This window comes from Ceratotherium simum, chromosome 6, assembly GCF_057802395.1.
Source record: "Ceratotherium simum simum isolate JZ-2026a chromosome 6, ASM5780239v1, whole genome shotgun sequence".
Lineage (NCBI taxonomy): Eukaryota > Metazoa > Chordata > Mammalia > Perissodactyla > Rhinocerotidae > Ceratotherium > Ceratotherium simum.
The window spans coordinates 74915289-74933856 of NC_141905.1; the positions used below are offsets into that span (position 1 = coordinate 74915289).

The window sequence follows — 18568 nt, forward strand, 5'->3', positions numbered from 1 at the left end:
CAGAGGGAAAATGTAGAGGGAACATAGAGGAGGACCAAGGGCCAAAGACAGAAACTGGGATAGCATAGTAATTAAGGAAAGGAAGAGAAGGAGGGCAAAAGGAGAACCAGCAGAGAGTAATATTTTGGAAACCAAAAGCAAGAGTAGTTTTGCTCAAATGATGAGGAGTCAAAATAGGACATTAATTTGACCATCAGAACATGTCAAGAGCAGTATCGTAGAGTTGAGTGGTAGAAGAAGACTGGTTGTAATAGATGGAGGAGTCAACGAGAGTTGAGGACATGGAGAATGAAAATATAAATGATATTAAATGGAAAATGAGTTTTTAATGGAAGCTTTTCTAAAATGTACTGTTCCTTTGATGCCTTTAATAAGTGGAGGATAATAAACACATTTAACTTTTTTATTGACTTGAAACTATCATTATGAATAATTTATTGTCATGCTTTGACTATGACAATTGTTATTATTATTGTAGGTAATATTTATTAGGCTTATACTGTATAAAAACTACCATCCTGAAGATTATAAATGCCAAAGTCATGTTGACTGAATTTAAATCTTAGTTTTACCACTTAATAGCTGTGTGATTTGAGGTAAGATGCTTAACTTTTCTTTGCCTCGGTTTCCTCATCTGCAAAGATGAGGGATAATAATAATGACCTTAATAAGGTTGTTGTGAGGGTTCAATGAAAGAATAATTGGCACATAATTAAGTCTTCAAAAATGTGAGGATTATACTTTTTTAATAGGTCTTATTTTATAAATGAAGGAAATGAAGTTCTCAGAGATAAATTACTTTGGGTAGAGAGTGTAGGACAGAGGTTCTTAACCATAGATGCACATCTTGGAAGCTTTAAAAAAAGATTAAATGCTTGAGTCTCATCCTAGACCTATTGAATCAGAGTTTCTGTCGGTGAGGATAGGGAACATATTTTTTTTAAAGCCCCTTAGGTGATATTGATATGCACAGCTATTTAATAACCATAAGTGTAAAATACAAAGTTAAATAGGTATTAACTTTAGGAGATACTCTGAAACTAACTTTCCTTAAAAAGTCATAGTTATCATCACTTCTATTCAACATAGTGTTGGAAATTCTAGCCAAATCAATTTGGCAAGAAAAAGAAATAAAAGACATCTGAATTGAAAAGAAAGAAGTAAAATTATCTCTGTTGCCAGATGACATATTCTTGTATATAGAACCCCTAAAGATTCCACAAAAAAACTGCAGAGCTAATAAATAAATACAGTAAAGTTGCAGTATACAAAATCAATACACAAAAATCAGTTGCATTTCTGTGTACTAGCAATGAGCAATCCAAAAAGGAAATTTATAAGTTCTGTTTATAACAGCATTAAAAGAATAAAATACTTAGGAATAAATTTAACCAAGAAGGTGAAAGACTTGTACACTGAAAACTATAAAACATTGCTCAAAGAAATTAGAGAAGACCTAAATAAATGGAAAGACATCCCATGTTCATGGATTTATAAACTTAATATTATTAAGATGACATTATTACCCAAAATGATATACAGATTCAGTGCAATCCCTATCAAAATCCTAACAGCATTTTTTTCATGAATAGAAAAACCCATCCTAAAATTCAAATGGGATCCCTTGGGATTCCCAAATAACCAAAACAATCTTGAAAAGGAAGAACAAAATTGGAGGACTCACACTTTCTGATGTCAAAACTTAAATGCCGCAGATTTAAAATGCTACAGTAATCAAAACAGTGTGGTACTGGGATAAGAGCAGACATATAGAACAATGGAATAGAATAGAGAGCCCAAATGTAAACCCTTGTGTATATGGTCAAACGATTTTTGATAAGGGTGCTAAGAGTATTCAATGGGAAAGGACAATATTTTCACCAAATAGTGCTTGGAAAACTAGATACCACATGCAAAAGAATGAAGTTGGGCCCTTACTTTACACCATATACACAAATTAACAAAATGGATCAAAGTCTTTTAATTTTTATTTTTTATTTTTTTCCCCAAAGCCCCAGTAGATAGTTGTATGTCATAGTTGCACATCCTTCTAGTTGCTGTATGTGGGACTCGGCCTCAGCATGGCCGGAGAAGCGGCACGTCGGTGCGCACCCAGGATCCGAACCTGGGCTGCCAGTAGTGGAGCGCGCGCACTTAACCGCTAAGCCACGGGGCCGGCCCAAAATGGATCAAAGTCTTAAACTTTAGAACTAAAACTATAAAGCTCTTAGAAAAAAACATATGGGAAACACTTCATGACATTGGATTTGGTAAGGATTTTTTGGATACCAAAACCACAGGCAACAAAAGAAAAAATAGATAAATTATATTTCATCAAAATTAAAATCTTTTGTGCATCTAAGTATGCTATCAAGAGAGTAAAAAAACAACCCACAGAATGGGAGAAAATATTTGCAAATCATGTATTTGATAAGGGATTAATATCAAGAATATATAAAGAAGTCATACAACTCAGCACTTAAAAAAATAAACAACCCAATTAAAAAATGGGCAAAGGACTTGAACAAGACATTTCTCCAAAGAAATGGCCAATAAACACATGAAAAGATGCTCAATATCACTAGTCATTAGGGAAATGGAAATCCAAACCACAATGAAATACCACTTCACACTCATTAGGATGGCTATTATCAAAAGAAATTCAAAATCTCTACAACATGATATTCATAATGTTCAGGATGCAATCCATAATTACTCGACCTATGAAGAATCAGTGAAATATGTGGCCTAGTGTCAAAAGAAAATAGTGAGATGCCAAACCCACGGTGATCTAGATATTGGGATTATCAGATGAATATATATATTCATCTATATAATGCTATATAGCAGCTATTATAAACGGTGCTCAATGAGTTAAGGAAAATACACTTGTAATAGATGAAAAGATAGATAATCTCAGTGGAGAAATAGAATATGTTAAAAAGAATCAAATGAACATTTTAGAGTTCACTAACGAAGTGGGGTGGGAAGCCAGGGGACTGTGTTTAGTGGGCACCTGGAGTTGTCCTTTTTTCATTTTCTTTTTTGAGGTGGGAGATATTTGAACATATTTAAACGCTGATGGATTGGAGCCAGTGAAGAGGTAGCGTTGAAGATCAGGAGAGAAACGAAGTCCCCAGAGAAGCTGGGAGATGGTGCACAAGATGGCAGGACTGGTGGTGGTTTGAGAAGAAAACAAAACAAAATAAAAATCAGGAAACATAACCATCGATAGAGCCTTCTAATTATCTGAGTATATATCTCATTATACTTTTTGAGTATATTTGGGTGGTAAAATCTATTAACAAAACTGTTAGATCAAAGGAAAATATTAGAAGATTTAATGCCAAATTATGCTCCTTAAAACACTGAATTAATTAATTTTCCTCCCAACTGTGAAGGAGAGTACTTGTTTTCCTATATTATTACCCATAACATTAGCTATATGGGCATTATAAATAACTTTAATCTTTGCCAGTCTGACAAGTAATAAAGATATTATTTTTATTGTTAGTTTAATTAACGTTTCTTTGATGTTGCATGACATTGAATTTATTTCTCTGAATTTATTGACTACTTATATTTCTTTTTCTGTGAACGATTTGTTCATGTTTTTTGTTCATCTTTCTATTCTTGTGTTCTTACTGGTTTATATTAGCTTCTTATAAATTAAGGAAGTTATCCCTGTGTTGTGTTATAAATCTTATTTCATAGTTTATTGTTTACCTTTTGACTATACTTATAGTGTGTGTATATGTGTATGTGTGCATGCACACCTGTGTGTGCCTGAATGCCATATAGAAATTTTAAATTTTTACAGTCATCTTAATGAGTCTTTTCCTTTATGGCTTCTGGATTTTTATCTCCAGCTTAGAAAAGTTTTCTCTGTGTAACATGAATAAAAAAAATTCAGCTATATTTACTTGTAGTAATTTTCTGTTTAATTTTTCCCATTTATATTTCATATCCATCTATAGTTAAATTTAGAGTAAGAGGTCGGGGATTAAACTTTGTTTTCAAATGACTGGTCAGTTATTTAACACTATTACATAGTTCATCTTTTTCCAACCAATTTGAATTTCTGTATTTATCATATGTTAAATTCATATTATATGTGTGTGTGCATGTGTGTGTGTTTCTGTACTCTTCTCTGCCTACTTTGTTTTGTCACTATTCTAGTTTCATAGTATGATTTAACATCTAGCAGAGCAGTCCTCTCTCCTTACTCTTCACAATTGATTGTCCTGTGTTTATTCTCCTAGATAAAATTGTCTCATTTTATCAAGTTCAAAAAATCTTGTATTTTAATTAGAATTGCATTAATTTTGTTCATGAATTCAGAGAGAATTGATAACTTCACAATCTTGAGTCTTCCTATCCAAAAACAAGATATATATTTCAATTAAGTCTTTGCCTTTCTCTTCTTAATATTTCTCTAAGTTTACTAACTACTGTAAATGGGATTTTTCCTTTTGTTATATTTTCTTACTGGTTGTTGGTTATTTATAGGTAAAATATTTGTTTTCGTATTCTAATTTTCTAATAAGCCACCAGAATGAATTCTTTTGTCTGTACTTGATTTCACTGAGTTTTCTATGTGTACTTGGGTCATCTTTAACTAATGATAGTTTTGTCTTTGTTTTCCAGTATTTATTACATTTTAAAACTTAGTTTCATTGGCTGATACTTATAGAGCACTGTTAAATATTAGTGACTGTGTTAGTCTGTCCAGGCTGAATAAAGAATACCGTAGACTGGGTGGCTTATAAACAACAGAAATTTATTACTCACAGTTCTGGAGTCTAGGAAGTCCACGATCAAGGTGCCAGCAGATTCCTTGTCTGGTGAGGACCTGCTTCCTCTTTCATAGACTGCCTTCTTTTGCTTTGAGGTAGCTCCTCAGAGTCTTTTTTATAAGGGCACCTAATCACCTACCAAAGGCCCCACTTCCTAACCATCACACTGGGGGCCAAGATTTCCACATATGAATTTTGAGAGGACACAAATATTGTCTTTAGTAGTTATGATGTTGGATACCCTTCTTTATTACTAATTTTCATGGAAATACTTCTAGAGTTTTACTGTTAATCATGATGCCAGATTGAAGCTCTTTCTCTCTTTCTTCTCCTTCTCCCTCTTTCCCCTCTTCCTTCCTCCCCGCCCTCCCTCCTCCGCTACCCTCTCCTTTTTGAGATCATCATATGTGCTTTTCCCACTCTAATCTATTAACACAGTGAACTTTATGAATAAATATCCTATTAGTAACCTTACTTAGCAGTGGTCTCTTAGTCGTCTACTCTATTGCTGAATTCTGTCTGATAATATTTTCTTTAAGATTTTTGCATCAATATTTATAAGTGAGATTCATCTTTCTTATGTGTGTGTTGTTGACTTAACAGAAAGAATGTAAAAGGTGTTCTCTTTCTCCGGCTGGAAAAATGTAAATACTAGAATTATCTGTTCCTTCAAGATTCAAAAGAATTCACCTGTGAAACCGTTTCTGGTGAATTTTTTTCCCTGGGGTTGGTGGTGGAGAAAGCAGTTGTTCACATTTTAAGCAGTTATTAGGAGTCGTTTTCTTCCCAGAGGCGTTTTGGTTTCCATTTGTGTTCTTTCCTGTCAGTGATTGCTCTTCTATTGCTTCTTCTAATTGGTGCCGTGACTTTTGTTATTTCCTGACTCTTGATTTCTCTCCTCTCTCTTCCTTCTTCCCTTGGCTTCCACCTCTGACCTTTCCCATTGATCTTTTAGCCCATGACTTTGATTAGTCAGCCAGTTTCATTGGGTTTTGAATAATATTCATCCTCAGCTCTCCATTGCTGTTTTATTATTTTCTACTACTCACAATGTTTTTTCCACTTCCAGACATCTTCTTTGATTTATTAATTTTTAACCCCAGAGTTCAATTCTGTTCTCATTCCTTGAGGTTGCCAAAATATGAACACCCATATATTTTTTAAAGAAATTATTAGTCCTAGATTATTACAGTGAACCTCATAATTTAGTTATGTTCTGTTTAAAAATGTCACCATAAACGTAGCAAACTAAGTTCCTAACCTTGTTTTGCCATCCCTGCACAACCTAGTGTTTCTCCACCTTCCAGCCATACCCAATGGCCCTTGCTCTTTGTGCTAAAGCCAACTTGCCTCTTTTGTTCCTTAGATTGTGCCATGCTTCCTCCTGCCTCAGGACTTTTGAATTGCTCTATTTGGAATACTTTTTTTATCTACTTGGTCATTCTTCTGATCTCAGCTCAAATGTTGCTTCCTCAGTAAATCTTTTTCTGACACATACTTGTTTTATTATTTGATTCATACCTATCTCCCCCACTAATGTGTAAACCTCCTCCAGGACAGGAACTATGACTGTTTTGCTCACCAGTGTATTTCTAAAATGGTGCTTAGTGCATTCATTCATTCATTCAATAATTTTTTGTGCATTTTTTGTGTATCAGGCACTGTTCTAGGCATTGGTGATACTGCAGCAAGCGGAAAAAAAAAAAAAAATCCCTGCCCTCATGGAGCCTACATTCCAGTAGAGGAAGACTGATAAAAGTTCATTAATTAATTAATTAAAATACTGTTAAATAGTGATAAGGGCTGAGGAGGAAAAAAAGGAAAGGAAGAGGATAGATTAGGGGCAGGGCTGGGATGCTGTGTGTGTGTGTGTGTGTGTGTGTGTGTTACAGTTTTAGATGGATGTCCTGGGAAGGCCTCACTGATAGGTGAGTTTTGAATAAAGAACTGAAAGAGGTAAGGGAATGAGTCAAATGAATATCTAGAGTAAGAGCGTTTCTGATGGAAGAGATAGCTAATACAAAGAACCCCAAAGGGAGATTGCCCCTGATCTGATTTTGAGGAAAAGCAAAGAGCCTAATGTCACTAGAGTAGAAGGAGAGGTAATGAGGTCAGAGAGGTGACAAGAATCCAGATCATTTAAAACTTTGTGGGCCATTCGAAAGACACTTGCTTTTACTCGAGTGAGATCAGAAGCCATTGAAAGGTTTTGAGCAAAGGAGTGAAGGCTGTCACATATTTTAACAGGATCGCTCTGGCTTCTATTGAAAACACACTTAATGGAGGTAAAAGCAGAAACAGAGTCCTAGGAGACTGGCAGTAATGGACACCAGAGATGATGATGACTTGGATCAGGGATGTAGCAAGCGACATGGTGAGAGGTGTTCAGATTCTGAATGTATTTTAAAGATGAACAAGCAGGATTTCATGATAGATTAGATGTAGGGTGGGAGAGAAAGAGACATCTTAAAGTTGAAGCCACGGTTTTTGGCCTGAGCAACTAGAAGTATGGAGTAATTGGCATTCAATATATGTTTGTGGAATTACCAAATATTTATTCATTTTAAACATCTGGTAATTCATAGATAAAGGGGTCCATCACTTTTGGCTTCAGAATTGTGACTATAATGATTGTCATAACATTTTTCTCAAAATGTCCCCCTTACTCATTTCTCCCAGTTGGTGAATCAGTTTTTCTTGGATGTTAGATAAGAAGCATATTACACTCTTTGCTTGCTAATATCCTTTAATGATAGGCAGTGTAAGTCATATGAGAAGGACAACTCATATGTCAAAAGATGGGAATGAATTTTCATTGTCTTAATTTGGTTTAATATTCATAGCCATAAAACCTAGCTGTTGATTAGAACTTTGTGGGATTTAGACAGTGGAAGGAAGTAAAGTGTTCTCACCATATCAGTTATACCTCAGTAAAACTGTAAAATAAAAATGATAAAATTAATATGAGACAATAGAAAAGTGGGGAAAAGGTTATTACCACAGATTTTTTTTCCTGTTATGTAAGCTTCATGAGGAATTGACACATTTACTTTTTCTTGGAAGAATCAATTTTGGGATTATGCCTTTTCAAATTAGCCTAGAGAGTCAGGACTAAGAAAAACAATATATTCTCTACCTCAGGAATATTTAAATCCAAAATTTCTCCATCATTCTTGCCTAAATTTTACAAAGATATTTTATCATAGAATGTCTAATAAATCAACTGATAATGAATAAAATATTGCATCATTTTTTGTGTCTTAGAGATTATATTATGATATCATGAAATACTTCAATTAATAGCATGTAGTTATGTTTGTATTTTAAATTTTTATTTGTTAAAGGAACAGAAGAACAAATGTGAGTCTATTAATTTTCTTTTCATAGAATTGTCCATTTTTAATCATCTACATTAGTTGACAAAAACATTGTGGGTAATAAAAAATCTTTAAAGTCAATTATATGATTTATTTTAGTTCAGTTCAACACACTTTCTTGAAAATACACTATGTGCCATGTATGTGTGTACTGTGCCAGGCACTGTGCAAGAATTGGGATTTAAAGATGAATGAGGCATAGTTCCTGTTTTCAAAGAGCTTGTGGTCTAATGTGGAAGATAGATAAGTAAAAGGATAATTTAAATATTATGTGTAGAACTTCCGCTTATGATTATGAAGGAGCAATTTTATGGAACTTTCCCTCCGAACACAAACAACTAGAAAGCTGGAGGAAAAAAATGTGAAAAACTATTGATATTAAGGACAAGAGACAGTGTAAGACTGTGATCCCTGAGAGAAGGGAAACAAATGAGGTAAGCTCTATGATTGCCCCAGCTTTCTAGGTGGATGCAGTTTTTGGACAACAGCACTGGGAGGAGGAACTTAAGCAAAGGAAAGTGGTCTGATTGAGTTGAGGCTACAGAGACGGGAGTTCAGGGAGGCTGAGTTAGCTGGATTTTGCAGAACAAGATACCTGAGAAGAAAAAAACTACATCAAGGAAAACCTCCAGAAATATGCATAGAGGTTGCTTTGAGTCTTTCGCTGTATATTAGTCTGTGCATACATAAGGAAAACTCCACCAGGCCAAGCGAAGAAAAACTACTGCAGAGTGATCAAGTCAACAATTCTAAGAGCTCACACAGGACTGAGAGACATTCATGTTTCATCCTGTCAGAATAGAAAGCTCTCATTAAACAGAAGAGTCCTGCCTTAATAGTAGGATTAAATTAGCCTTGGATTTAAGGCTATACTAGACCCACTCTTAAAAAAAAAATCTTAATTGAGCCAGCCCTGATGGCCTAGCAGTTAAAGTTCAGCACACTCTGCTTTGGCAGCCCAGGATCAGTTCCTGGGTGTGGAACCACACCACTTGTCTGTCAGTAGCTATGCTGTGGCAGAAGCTCACATAGAAAAACTAGAAGAACTTACAACTATCTGCTGGACTTGGCGGGGGATGAGTGAGAAAAAAGGAGAAAGATTGGCACAGATGTTAGCATAGGGAGGATCTTCCCCTGAAAAAACAAACAAAAATCTTAAAAACAAGATTTGAACTTGATTCACAAGTTACTTAACTGCCTGCTAAATAATGAGCATCAACATGCTTCAGGGGAAGATAGCAAAACTCAAACATTCAACAAAATAGTAAACACAATGCCTAGTATCCAATCAAAAATCACTAGACATGTGAAGAAGCAGCAAATTGTAACATAGCATAGAGGAAATTATGTTAATATAAACATACCCAGAAATGACAGAGATGATGCAATTAGCAGAGGAAGACTTTAAAATTGCTCTCATAAATATTATAAATATTCTCAAGGACATGAATTTAATAAAGAGATAAATGGAAGATATACAAAATAATCAAAGACAGAAAACGCATTTGACAAGATCTAACACACTTTCGTGATTAAAAAAACATTCAATAAACAAGGCATAGAAGGGGCTATCCTCAACCTGGTAAAGGGCATCAATGAAAAACCCAGAACTAACGTCATCCTTAATGATGAAAGAATGAAAGTTTCCCACCTAAGATCAAGAAGAAGACAAAGATATTGACTCTCACCACTTCTGTTCAACAGTGTACTAGAGATTTTAGCTGGGACAATCAGGCGAGAAAAAGAACTAAAAGACATCCAGATTTGAAAGGAAGAAGTAAAACTATCTCTATTTGAAGATAGTATAATCTTGTGCATAGACAATCCTCAGGAATCCACAGGAGAACTATTTGAGTTAATAAAGAAGTTCAGCAAGGTTGCAGGATATAAGATCAATATACAAAAGTCAATTACATTTGTATTTGTGAACAAATACAATTACATTGTTCACTAGCAATGAACAATTTGTAAATGAAATTAAGAAAATTCAATTTACAATAGCATCAAAAAGAATAAAATACTTAGGAATGTATTTAACAAAAATGCAAGACTTGTACTCTAAAACTACCAAAAACATTGGTGAAGAAAATTGAAGAAGACCTAAGTAAATGGAAAGACATCCTAAGTTGATGGATTGGAAGATTTAATATTGTTAAGGTGGCAATACTCCTAAAAGTGATGTACACATTCAATGCAACCTCTATCAAAATCCCCAGCTGGCGTTTTGTAAAAATTGACCGATGTGACCCTAAAATCCATTTGGAAATGGAAAGGACCAAGAATAGCCAAAACAATCTTGAAAAAGAACAGAGTTGGAGAACTCACACTTCCTGATTTCAAACTTACTACAAAGCTGGTGTAATCAAGACAGTGTGGTACTGTCATAAGTATGGGCATGTAGATCAAAGGAATGTCATTGAGAGTCCAGAAATAAACCCATACATGTATGGTCAATTGATTGACAAGAACGCTAAGACAAGTTAAAGGAAAAGAGTAGTCTTTTTAAATAATGGTGCTAGATAACTGGATATACACATGCAAAAGAATGAATGTGGACATCTACCTCACATTATACACAAAAATTAACTCAAAATTGGTCAAAGATCTAAATTTAAGCGCTAAAAACATAAAACTCTTAGAAGAAAGCATAGATGTAAATCTTCATGACCTTGGATTAGGGAATGGTTTTTTAGATATTCACAAGCAACCAAAGAATAGATAAATTGGACTTCAAAATTGAAAACTCTTGTGTTTCAAAGGATACTATCAAGAATGTGAAAAGACAACCCACAGAATTGGAGAAAATATTTGCAAATCATCCATCTGATAAGGAACTAGTATCCAGAATATATAAAGAACTCTTACAACTCAACAATAAAAAGAAAAATAACACGATCCTAAAAATGGACAAAGGATTTAAATTGGCATTTATCCAAAAATGGTATACAACTAGTCACATGAAAGATGCTCAGCATCGTTATTAGTCAGTTGAGAAATGCAAATCGAAAGCACAATGAGATGCCACTAGTATGGGTATAATAAAAAAAGGTAGACAATAAGAGTGTTGGAGAGGCTGTGGAGAAATTGGAAACCTCCTACATTGCTGATAGGATCATAAAATGATATAACTGCTTTGGAAAATAGTTTGGCAGTTTCTCAAAATGTTAAACCTAGAGTTACCATATGACCTGTCAATTCCATTCCTAGGAATTTCAAGAGAATTGAAAACGTATGTCCACACAAGAACTTGTACATCAATGTTCATAGCAGAATTATTTAGAGTAACCAAAAAGTGGAAACAACCCAAATATCTATCATGTACTGATATATGCCCCACCTCCAAATACCATCACATTGGGGATTAGGTTTCTACATATCAATTTGGAGGGGACACAAACCTTGAGTCTGTATAAATGTGTAATTGGAGTCCCAGAAGGTACAGCAGAAGAGAAAAAATATTTGAGAAATTAGGAGATGAATCTTAAAGGATGAATTGGAGTTTGTTGTGGGGATAACAGGAGGAAAGGCATTCTAGGTAGAGGAAACAATGTTAGCAATATTGTGGAAGCTTGTAGCCATATACTGTAGTGAGTGCTATGCAGTGTCATTTCAAATATGCTTTAGTTATGAAGGATAGAGTTTTCTTATTATCTCTTGGGAAGTTTGTTTTACTTAGTGATGTTACATTATTTTGAATTCTCTTTTGGTAGTCTATCACGTAACTTATTCTTTTGTATCCAGTTATTGCTTAATGAATTCTGCTCAGTTTATTAGTTTCCAGGTGGCCAAGGGAAGCCAGTTGGGGCTTAAAATGAACCATACGTTGCTTAAATTTTTACTACATGAGAAAAAGTTAATAATTGCTGACGTATTTAAGGCAAAGCCTAAATAGTTAAAATATGGTTTTTGTTTATTTCTAGAAATGAAGTCAATGGAACAAGATAGTGTCCAGTTAAATGAACTTCAAAAACAAAAGAGTGAATTAATACAAGAATTATTTACTCTGCAGAGGAAACTTAAAGGTATTACGTTTATGAGTTAGTTAATTTTACCAATGAGTATAGTTATATACACATGATAGGGCCATATTATTCTTTCAAAGTGTATTAACCTATTGGAATATTATTGGTATAAAAAAGGAGTAGGTAAAACACTGAAATGATCAGTGTTAGATCTGGTATTTTTAATGTCACAAATTTTGTTAAGATCTTTTTTCTGCCTTTAATTGCTATATTAAACTAGAAAAATAGAAATCATTAGTACGTATATTTTACATGAAGCACCAAACATTAAGAGTATTATTCTTGTGAATGAAGATAACCTTTATGTTTAATTTTTAAAAGATTGTAAGAATTTCTTATTTGTTTAGTTTTTGAAGATAAAAGGAATGAAGCCATTTGTACTACCAAATACCTAGAGGCAGAAAAAGTAAAAATCAAGGAAAAGCCTCAAAATGATGCTGAAAGCCTAAGGTAAGAATGGCCTATTATTCTTTGTTATAAAATCTGGTAATTTTTCAAGTTGTCAAATAGATTTCAGCATAAAGCTAAATGCATAGATTTTTTTATAGTTCCAGATGAAGACATTATTTCCTTCTCTGTGTATTCTGAAACATGCTAATAAGCAAACACTTCACTGGCTAGAAAGTGCTACACCTAAGTTTCATGATGTATTGGGTTGATGATACTGAAATCGATTTTATCTTCTCTTATATCTCATGGACTCAGCGTTATTCACATCCTAATAGATTAAGACAAAGTATTGGTTCCACAACTCTCCTTTCTGTTTGTTATTCCTAAATTTAAAAAAAAAATGTTTGAAATTGTTTCTTATCTTTCTAGATTTCTGGAGAAAAAAATCACAATCTACTATTTTACTTGAAATGTGTTACTTTGGTTTTGTGCCTAAAGAATGAAAGTGTATTTTCTGTATGGAATATTTAGATGCTTTTTATGTACTTGGGTAATTAAAGAATGGCTGATGTTTGAAATGACATAGTAATATACACAAAGAGAAACTCCCCCCCCAGTTCATTAATTTGCCTATTATTTATTAATAGTTCAGTGTTGTAGTTGCTGGCTTAATGTTAAAGAAGTTCCTATACTATCTAGGCTTAATATAAGAAAAGAAACCTCATTACTGAATCTATGAAGAAGCAAATGAAGCTTTCTTTCACATAAATCATGTAGGAAATATGTCCACTAGAGCTGAACAAATGCTTCATATTAGCAGTGTATTGCCTTAGGCCATAATTTTAGTAGATTGTGAGAAAATATTTGCAATTTAATTTTATGTTAAGTTTTATAAGCATGAAATATCAATCTCCTGGGTGATATGTGTGATGCAGAATGAGTTTCTGTAATGACAATCTGCTCATTGATTTTTTTAACACTTGAAAAAATGGTAATGCCCACTGGTGTCATTATAGTTAGTAGTGTAAGGGCTTTCAATATGAACTCCAGTTTTGTGGGTTTATCTTTCAGTTATAAAAATTTGCCCTGGGTTAAAATTAAACACACAAAGTCTGTTACAGAGTGCTTTTTCCTTCTTAGATGGTGACAGATAGAAAGAAACACCAGTTCACGTACCTACTCCAGTTTCTTTACATTTTAGGAGTTATTAAATGAAATGCCAGTATTTATCAATTCCCACTTTAAATTCTTTGATATGTGTAGCTTAGTTTCCCTACTGGTATGTTTCATAAAGGTTATTTCAAATGTGAAGAGCAGAGTCAAAGTACTGAGTATGAAGATTTTAGGAAAGAGGGCCTTCAGACCCATAATCAGTGCAATAACAAGAAGCTAATGATGGCAAGAAAATGATATGACATTTATTCAACTTTATCATGAAGGCAAAAATTAAGTTGATTTTATCCTTAAATTTTGGAATAGTCTTTATCATCTGTGTGTTCAAATGTATACTGAATTCTGTAATAGTTGCCTTTTTCTTATTTTTTCAGGTTTAACTGCTACTAGTGTGGGTGCTATTTTCATAGCAGGGATTCTCAAACTTGGCACTGTTGACATTTGGGGCCAGGTTATTCTTTGTGGAGGGGGACTGTCAGTGTAAGACGATTAGCAGCATCCCTTGCCTCTACCCACTAGATGCCAGTAGCACCCACTACCCCCCAGCTGTGACAACCAAAAATGTCTCCAGACATTGCCAGATGTCCCCTACGCAGAGTGGATGTGGGCAAAATTGTCCCCAATTGAGAACCAGTTTTATTTTAAGGTTATTATAATTATACTTTTATTAAACTTTAACCAGTAAGCAAGTAAGAAAGTTCACCTCTATGAACTTATTGTTTCTACTTTTAGTAATTAGAAAATTTTGATACATATTTTATTCTGTCTGTTTTATTGAAATTCTTTTATAACAATTATGTTTTTTTAAGTTAATCTGCCATGTTTAGGTTATTTGTTGGATTCTGTCTTGATGCCACTCATTAACGTAGAGAACCAGTACTTTACATTCACAGTGGTTTAATGGTCTCTGCTTTAGGTAATCTTTCCTTATTTATAAATACCAAGATGTCTGTTTATTTAAAAGATTCTATTTTGAAGAGTATGGGATCATTAATTAGCACATGTTAAGGCAGCTAACTTGTAGAATATTGCTATGATTAACAGTTAAGTCAGAGGTTAGATTAATTCATAAGAAGCTTCCCAGAGAATTGTGTAACTATGACTGAGCTAGTTTTTTCATATAGTCTAGGGAGGAGAATGATAAAGCTCTGAGTCTTGAGAGGCCGTAAGCATAGAGGTTAAGATTTACAAATCTCTTTGAATCCCAGCTCTGCTATTTACCAAGTTAGTGACCTTGGACAAGCAGTTTAATTTGTCTATGCCTCAGTCTCCACATCTTTGAAATTAGGTTAATAAGAGCACCTACCTCACAAGACTGTAGTAAAAATTAAATGACTTTATATATATAAAGCCCTTAGAATAGTGCTTGGCGCACAGTAGATGCTCTATAATTATTAGATATAATTTTAATTATATAATTACTCATGATTTCATTTTTATTTCATATTATCCTTGTGTATTTCATATTCAGTCTTCTGTATTATTTTAAATTTTACCTATCCCTTAAATGCAGAGGGTCCCTAAAGGTTAATCATTGTTTGTCTTCTTAATGTGTTCTCTCCATGGTCTATCTCATCTGGTCTAATGATTTTAGTTATCATCCGTAGATAATTTCCAAATCTTTGTCCCTAATCCCTTTTTCCTAATCTCCAGTCCTGAATTCCCAACAGTCTAATATAAACATAGAAATAGATCTGAAGTGATGCTGCCCTGCTTGAACAAACAAACAAAAACAGAAACAAAAAACCTTATCAAAAGTTCAAGGGCCTTTATAATCTGTGCCTATCCATTATCTCCCTGCATTTCTGTTGCGTACCCTACGCTGCTAGTGCATCAGAGTACTATTTGTGGAATTCTGAATGTGCCACAGGCCTTCACACCTCTCTATCCTTCTCCTTTTCTTCTCTTTCTTCTCCATTAGCTAAAATCCAACTCGGGCCTCAAGGCCCAGCTTACATGTCATTTTTTGGGGCATATTGCTCAAATCCAAAATGTAGCAGGCATTTTTGACATGTTCACAAATCTCATCATTCTCACCCTACCCCAGTCCATCACCAAGTTGGAATTCTTCCACTTCTTGATCTCCATTGCTAACATTCTAATTCTAGCCACCACCATCTCTCACCTGGATCACAGTAACAATCTCTTCTACCTTTCAATCTCTTGTAAACTGAATCATGTCATCCCTCTTATTAAAATCATTCAGTGGCTTCATAATAAACATAATAAAACCTGAACTCCTTAGCGTGGCCTACGTGACTTGTCACAATGTGGCCTCTGACCACATCCCCGATGTTATTTTCAAACATGGTCCCCTTCTCGTTCTGCTCCCTCAAGCACTCCAAGCTTTCTTCCATCTAAGGACCTTTGTACCTTTCCTTCTGCAATTATCTGTTCACCTCTCTGCTTTCCTGTCTCCTGCCTGGTGGGACATACGGCATCCTTTAGGTCTCAGTTGAAATGTTTCCTCAGAGAAGCCCCCCTTACCCTGTGATCTAAATTGCATAACCTCTGTTATTTTCCTACTAGCACCCTGTATTTTTTCCTTTATAGCACAGATTCCATTTTGTAATTACATGTTTATGTGCTTTATTTTGTTAATGTCTCTCTCCACCGTGTGCTCAATATGAGCAGGGAGCCTGTCTACTTTGTTTACCATTGTAGACTCCCGGTCTAATACTTTGGTACATAGCTTGGCATATAGTAGGTGTTGAATAAATAAATGAAGGAATAAATGAATGTGATAAATTATGAAAGCTTTCCTCTACTGTTCCTTTTTCTGTTCATAGAGAAAATAGTTATAATTCTGTTCTATCATTAATCCTATTTTATAATAGTTATGTGTATCAATCTATCCTACTGGACTGGGAACTCCCTCCACTTCTTGTTCATTTTTTACCAGTTTCTGCATCTAGCACAGTCAGGGGCACATAGTGCTGAACAAATATTTGTTCCAGTGATTGAGTCTACATATAATTTTATTTTCACTACAAGGAAGATAAAAGTTCTTCATGTATTTTCAGTGTTATTTGCAAAGACATGGCATATTCTAACCACTAGGATAGCCCCATGGAATTCTTTCCACTCTTGATTTTGTCTTCCATGTGGAAAAAGCTTTACTGGTTTAACCTTCCTGGCCCCCTCGCCCCCAACACCCTCTTTTCTTATTCTAAGATCAAGAGGAGTGATTCAATCTGATTGGTGAGTTTGGAAGGGTAAACTGGAGCCCAGCCCCTTCCTTTTTCCTATCTCTTTGGAAGTTGGCCTTCCTCAGAGAGTGTGTGTTCCACTCTGCTCCTCCATCCCTTAAGTTTTACAGTGGTAGGACTCCATGAGAGAAAGCCTGTGGCATCCAATTCTGCCGTTAATGGTGTAAGTAAGGTTAGTCTGATTCTAGGGTTCAATGCTAGTAAGTCCTTTGCTTGCAGATGAAAGCCACATTCTCCTATATCTGCTATATTAGTAGTAAATGTAACATCTTGGCCTCCCTTCTGCCTTCTTTGTTTCTCAATTGGGCAGAATTTAGTCAGGAAAGATGAGTGTTAAGTATTGGACCCCTTCAAATTCCCAACACCTATTATTTTTATTATTATTCAACACCAGGGTCACCAAAATACAGTTCTTGATCATGACTTTTTATTTACTCCAAATAGTAACATACCAGACAACTTGAAACATTTCAGGCATTTTCCTTACCCACAAAATTCTTTCTAGAATGGTTTAACATTTTTTATAACCAGTGTTTGTGCCTGTTTAATACAATAGGAGGTTGGTTTCAGAAATGAAGCTGCAAAGTCAACAGCATGAGGTTTTCCTTCTGAACATTTGAAGATAGTGTGGTTTTGTGAAGAGCATATTTGCAATGGAAACTGCACCAAAGTTAATATACATCTGCTACTGAGAGACTCTAAATGCATTTATATGAAGTAGTAAATCAATGCTGTTGCCTCTTCAGTGAAAAAGTCATCCAATTAAGTTGGTCATAGAGGTCACATTGATGGTCCTTAAGATTTATAAGAAAGCATAAACACATGATGGTATTAAAATACTTCCAACCTCTCTAAAGGATACACAGATAAATACGTATACTTACACATGTATATATTTTTTATTTTGCCAAATATGTATAGACGTTTTTAATTTATGAGAGTAGGCTATGTTCATTGAATAAATAATTCAAACACTACAAATATGTAAAACATCAAAGTCTCCTCTCTGATCACCTCACTCTAGAAACCCTTGGTGTAACCATTGTTAAAAGTTCAGCATGTATTCTTTCAGAATTTACTTATCTCTGTGTGTATGTGTGCATGCGTACGTACATGTGTATGTGTTTACCAAAAGTGAGATCACACTTACTGGTCTGTAATTTGTTTTATTACTTAGACATTTCCCATGTTAGTTTGTACTGATCAATTTTGTTCTTTTTAATGCCAGTGCATGGAGATGCCATATTTATGTAACTTGTCTCTCATTGATGGATTGTAAGAATTTCTAAATATTCATAATTAGAAACATTTTTATAAATGTATCCTTAAACACTTGTGGGAGTGTTTCTTTAGCATTACTTAGAATAACCATCATTTAGTAGAGTAATAAGAATTGTTATCCAGGCTATGTTGAGAAAATAACGCACATTTACTTTGCAGTGCTCTTTGTTATCAATAAGAATGAACTCAAAGTGGACAAGTGTAACAAGATCTCAGTACTAAAGTTTCTGGAAAATACTGGTCAAATAATTCTATATCTATAGCCAACCTATATCATCCCTTTCTTTTTTTAATGTTTATAAAATATGAAAATCCCCATT

The 18568-nt window shown here is 34.4% G+C and overlaps 1 protein-coding gene across 1 annotated transcript in view; it reads left to right on the forward strand.

Moving 5' to 3' along the window:
* Positions 1-18568, forward strand: part of CCDC172 (coiled-coil domain containing 172) — a 54331-nt gene that overhangs the window by 20461 nt on the left and 15302 nt on the right. The window contains exons 6-7 of the mRNA XM_004428105.3: positions 12094-12195; positions 12543-12645. Of these exons, the coding sequence (XP_004428162.1) occupies positions 12094-12195; positions 12543-12645 (205 nt within the window). The remainder of the gene's footprint in view (positions 1-12093; positions 12196-12542; positions 12646-18568) is intronic.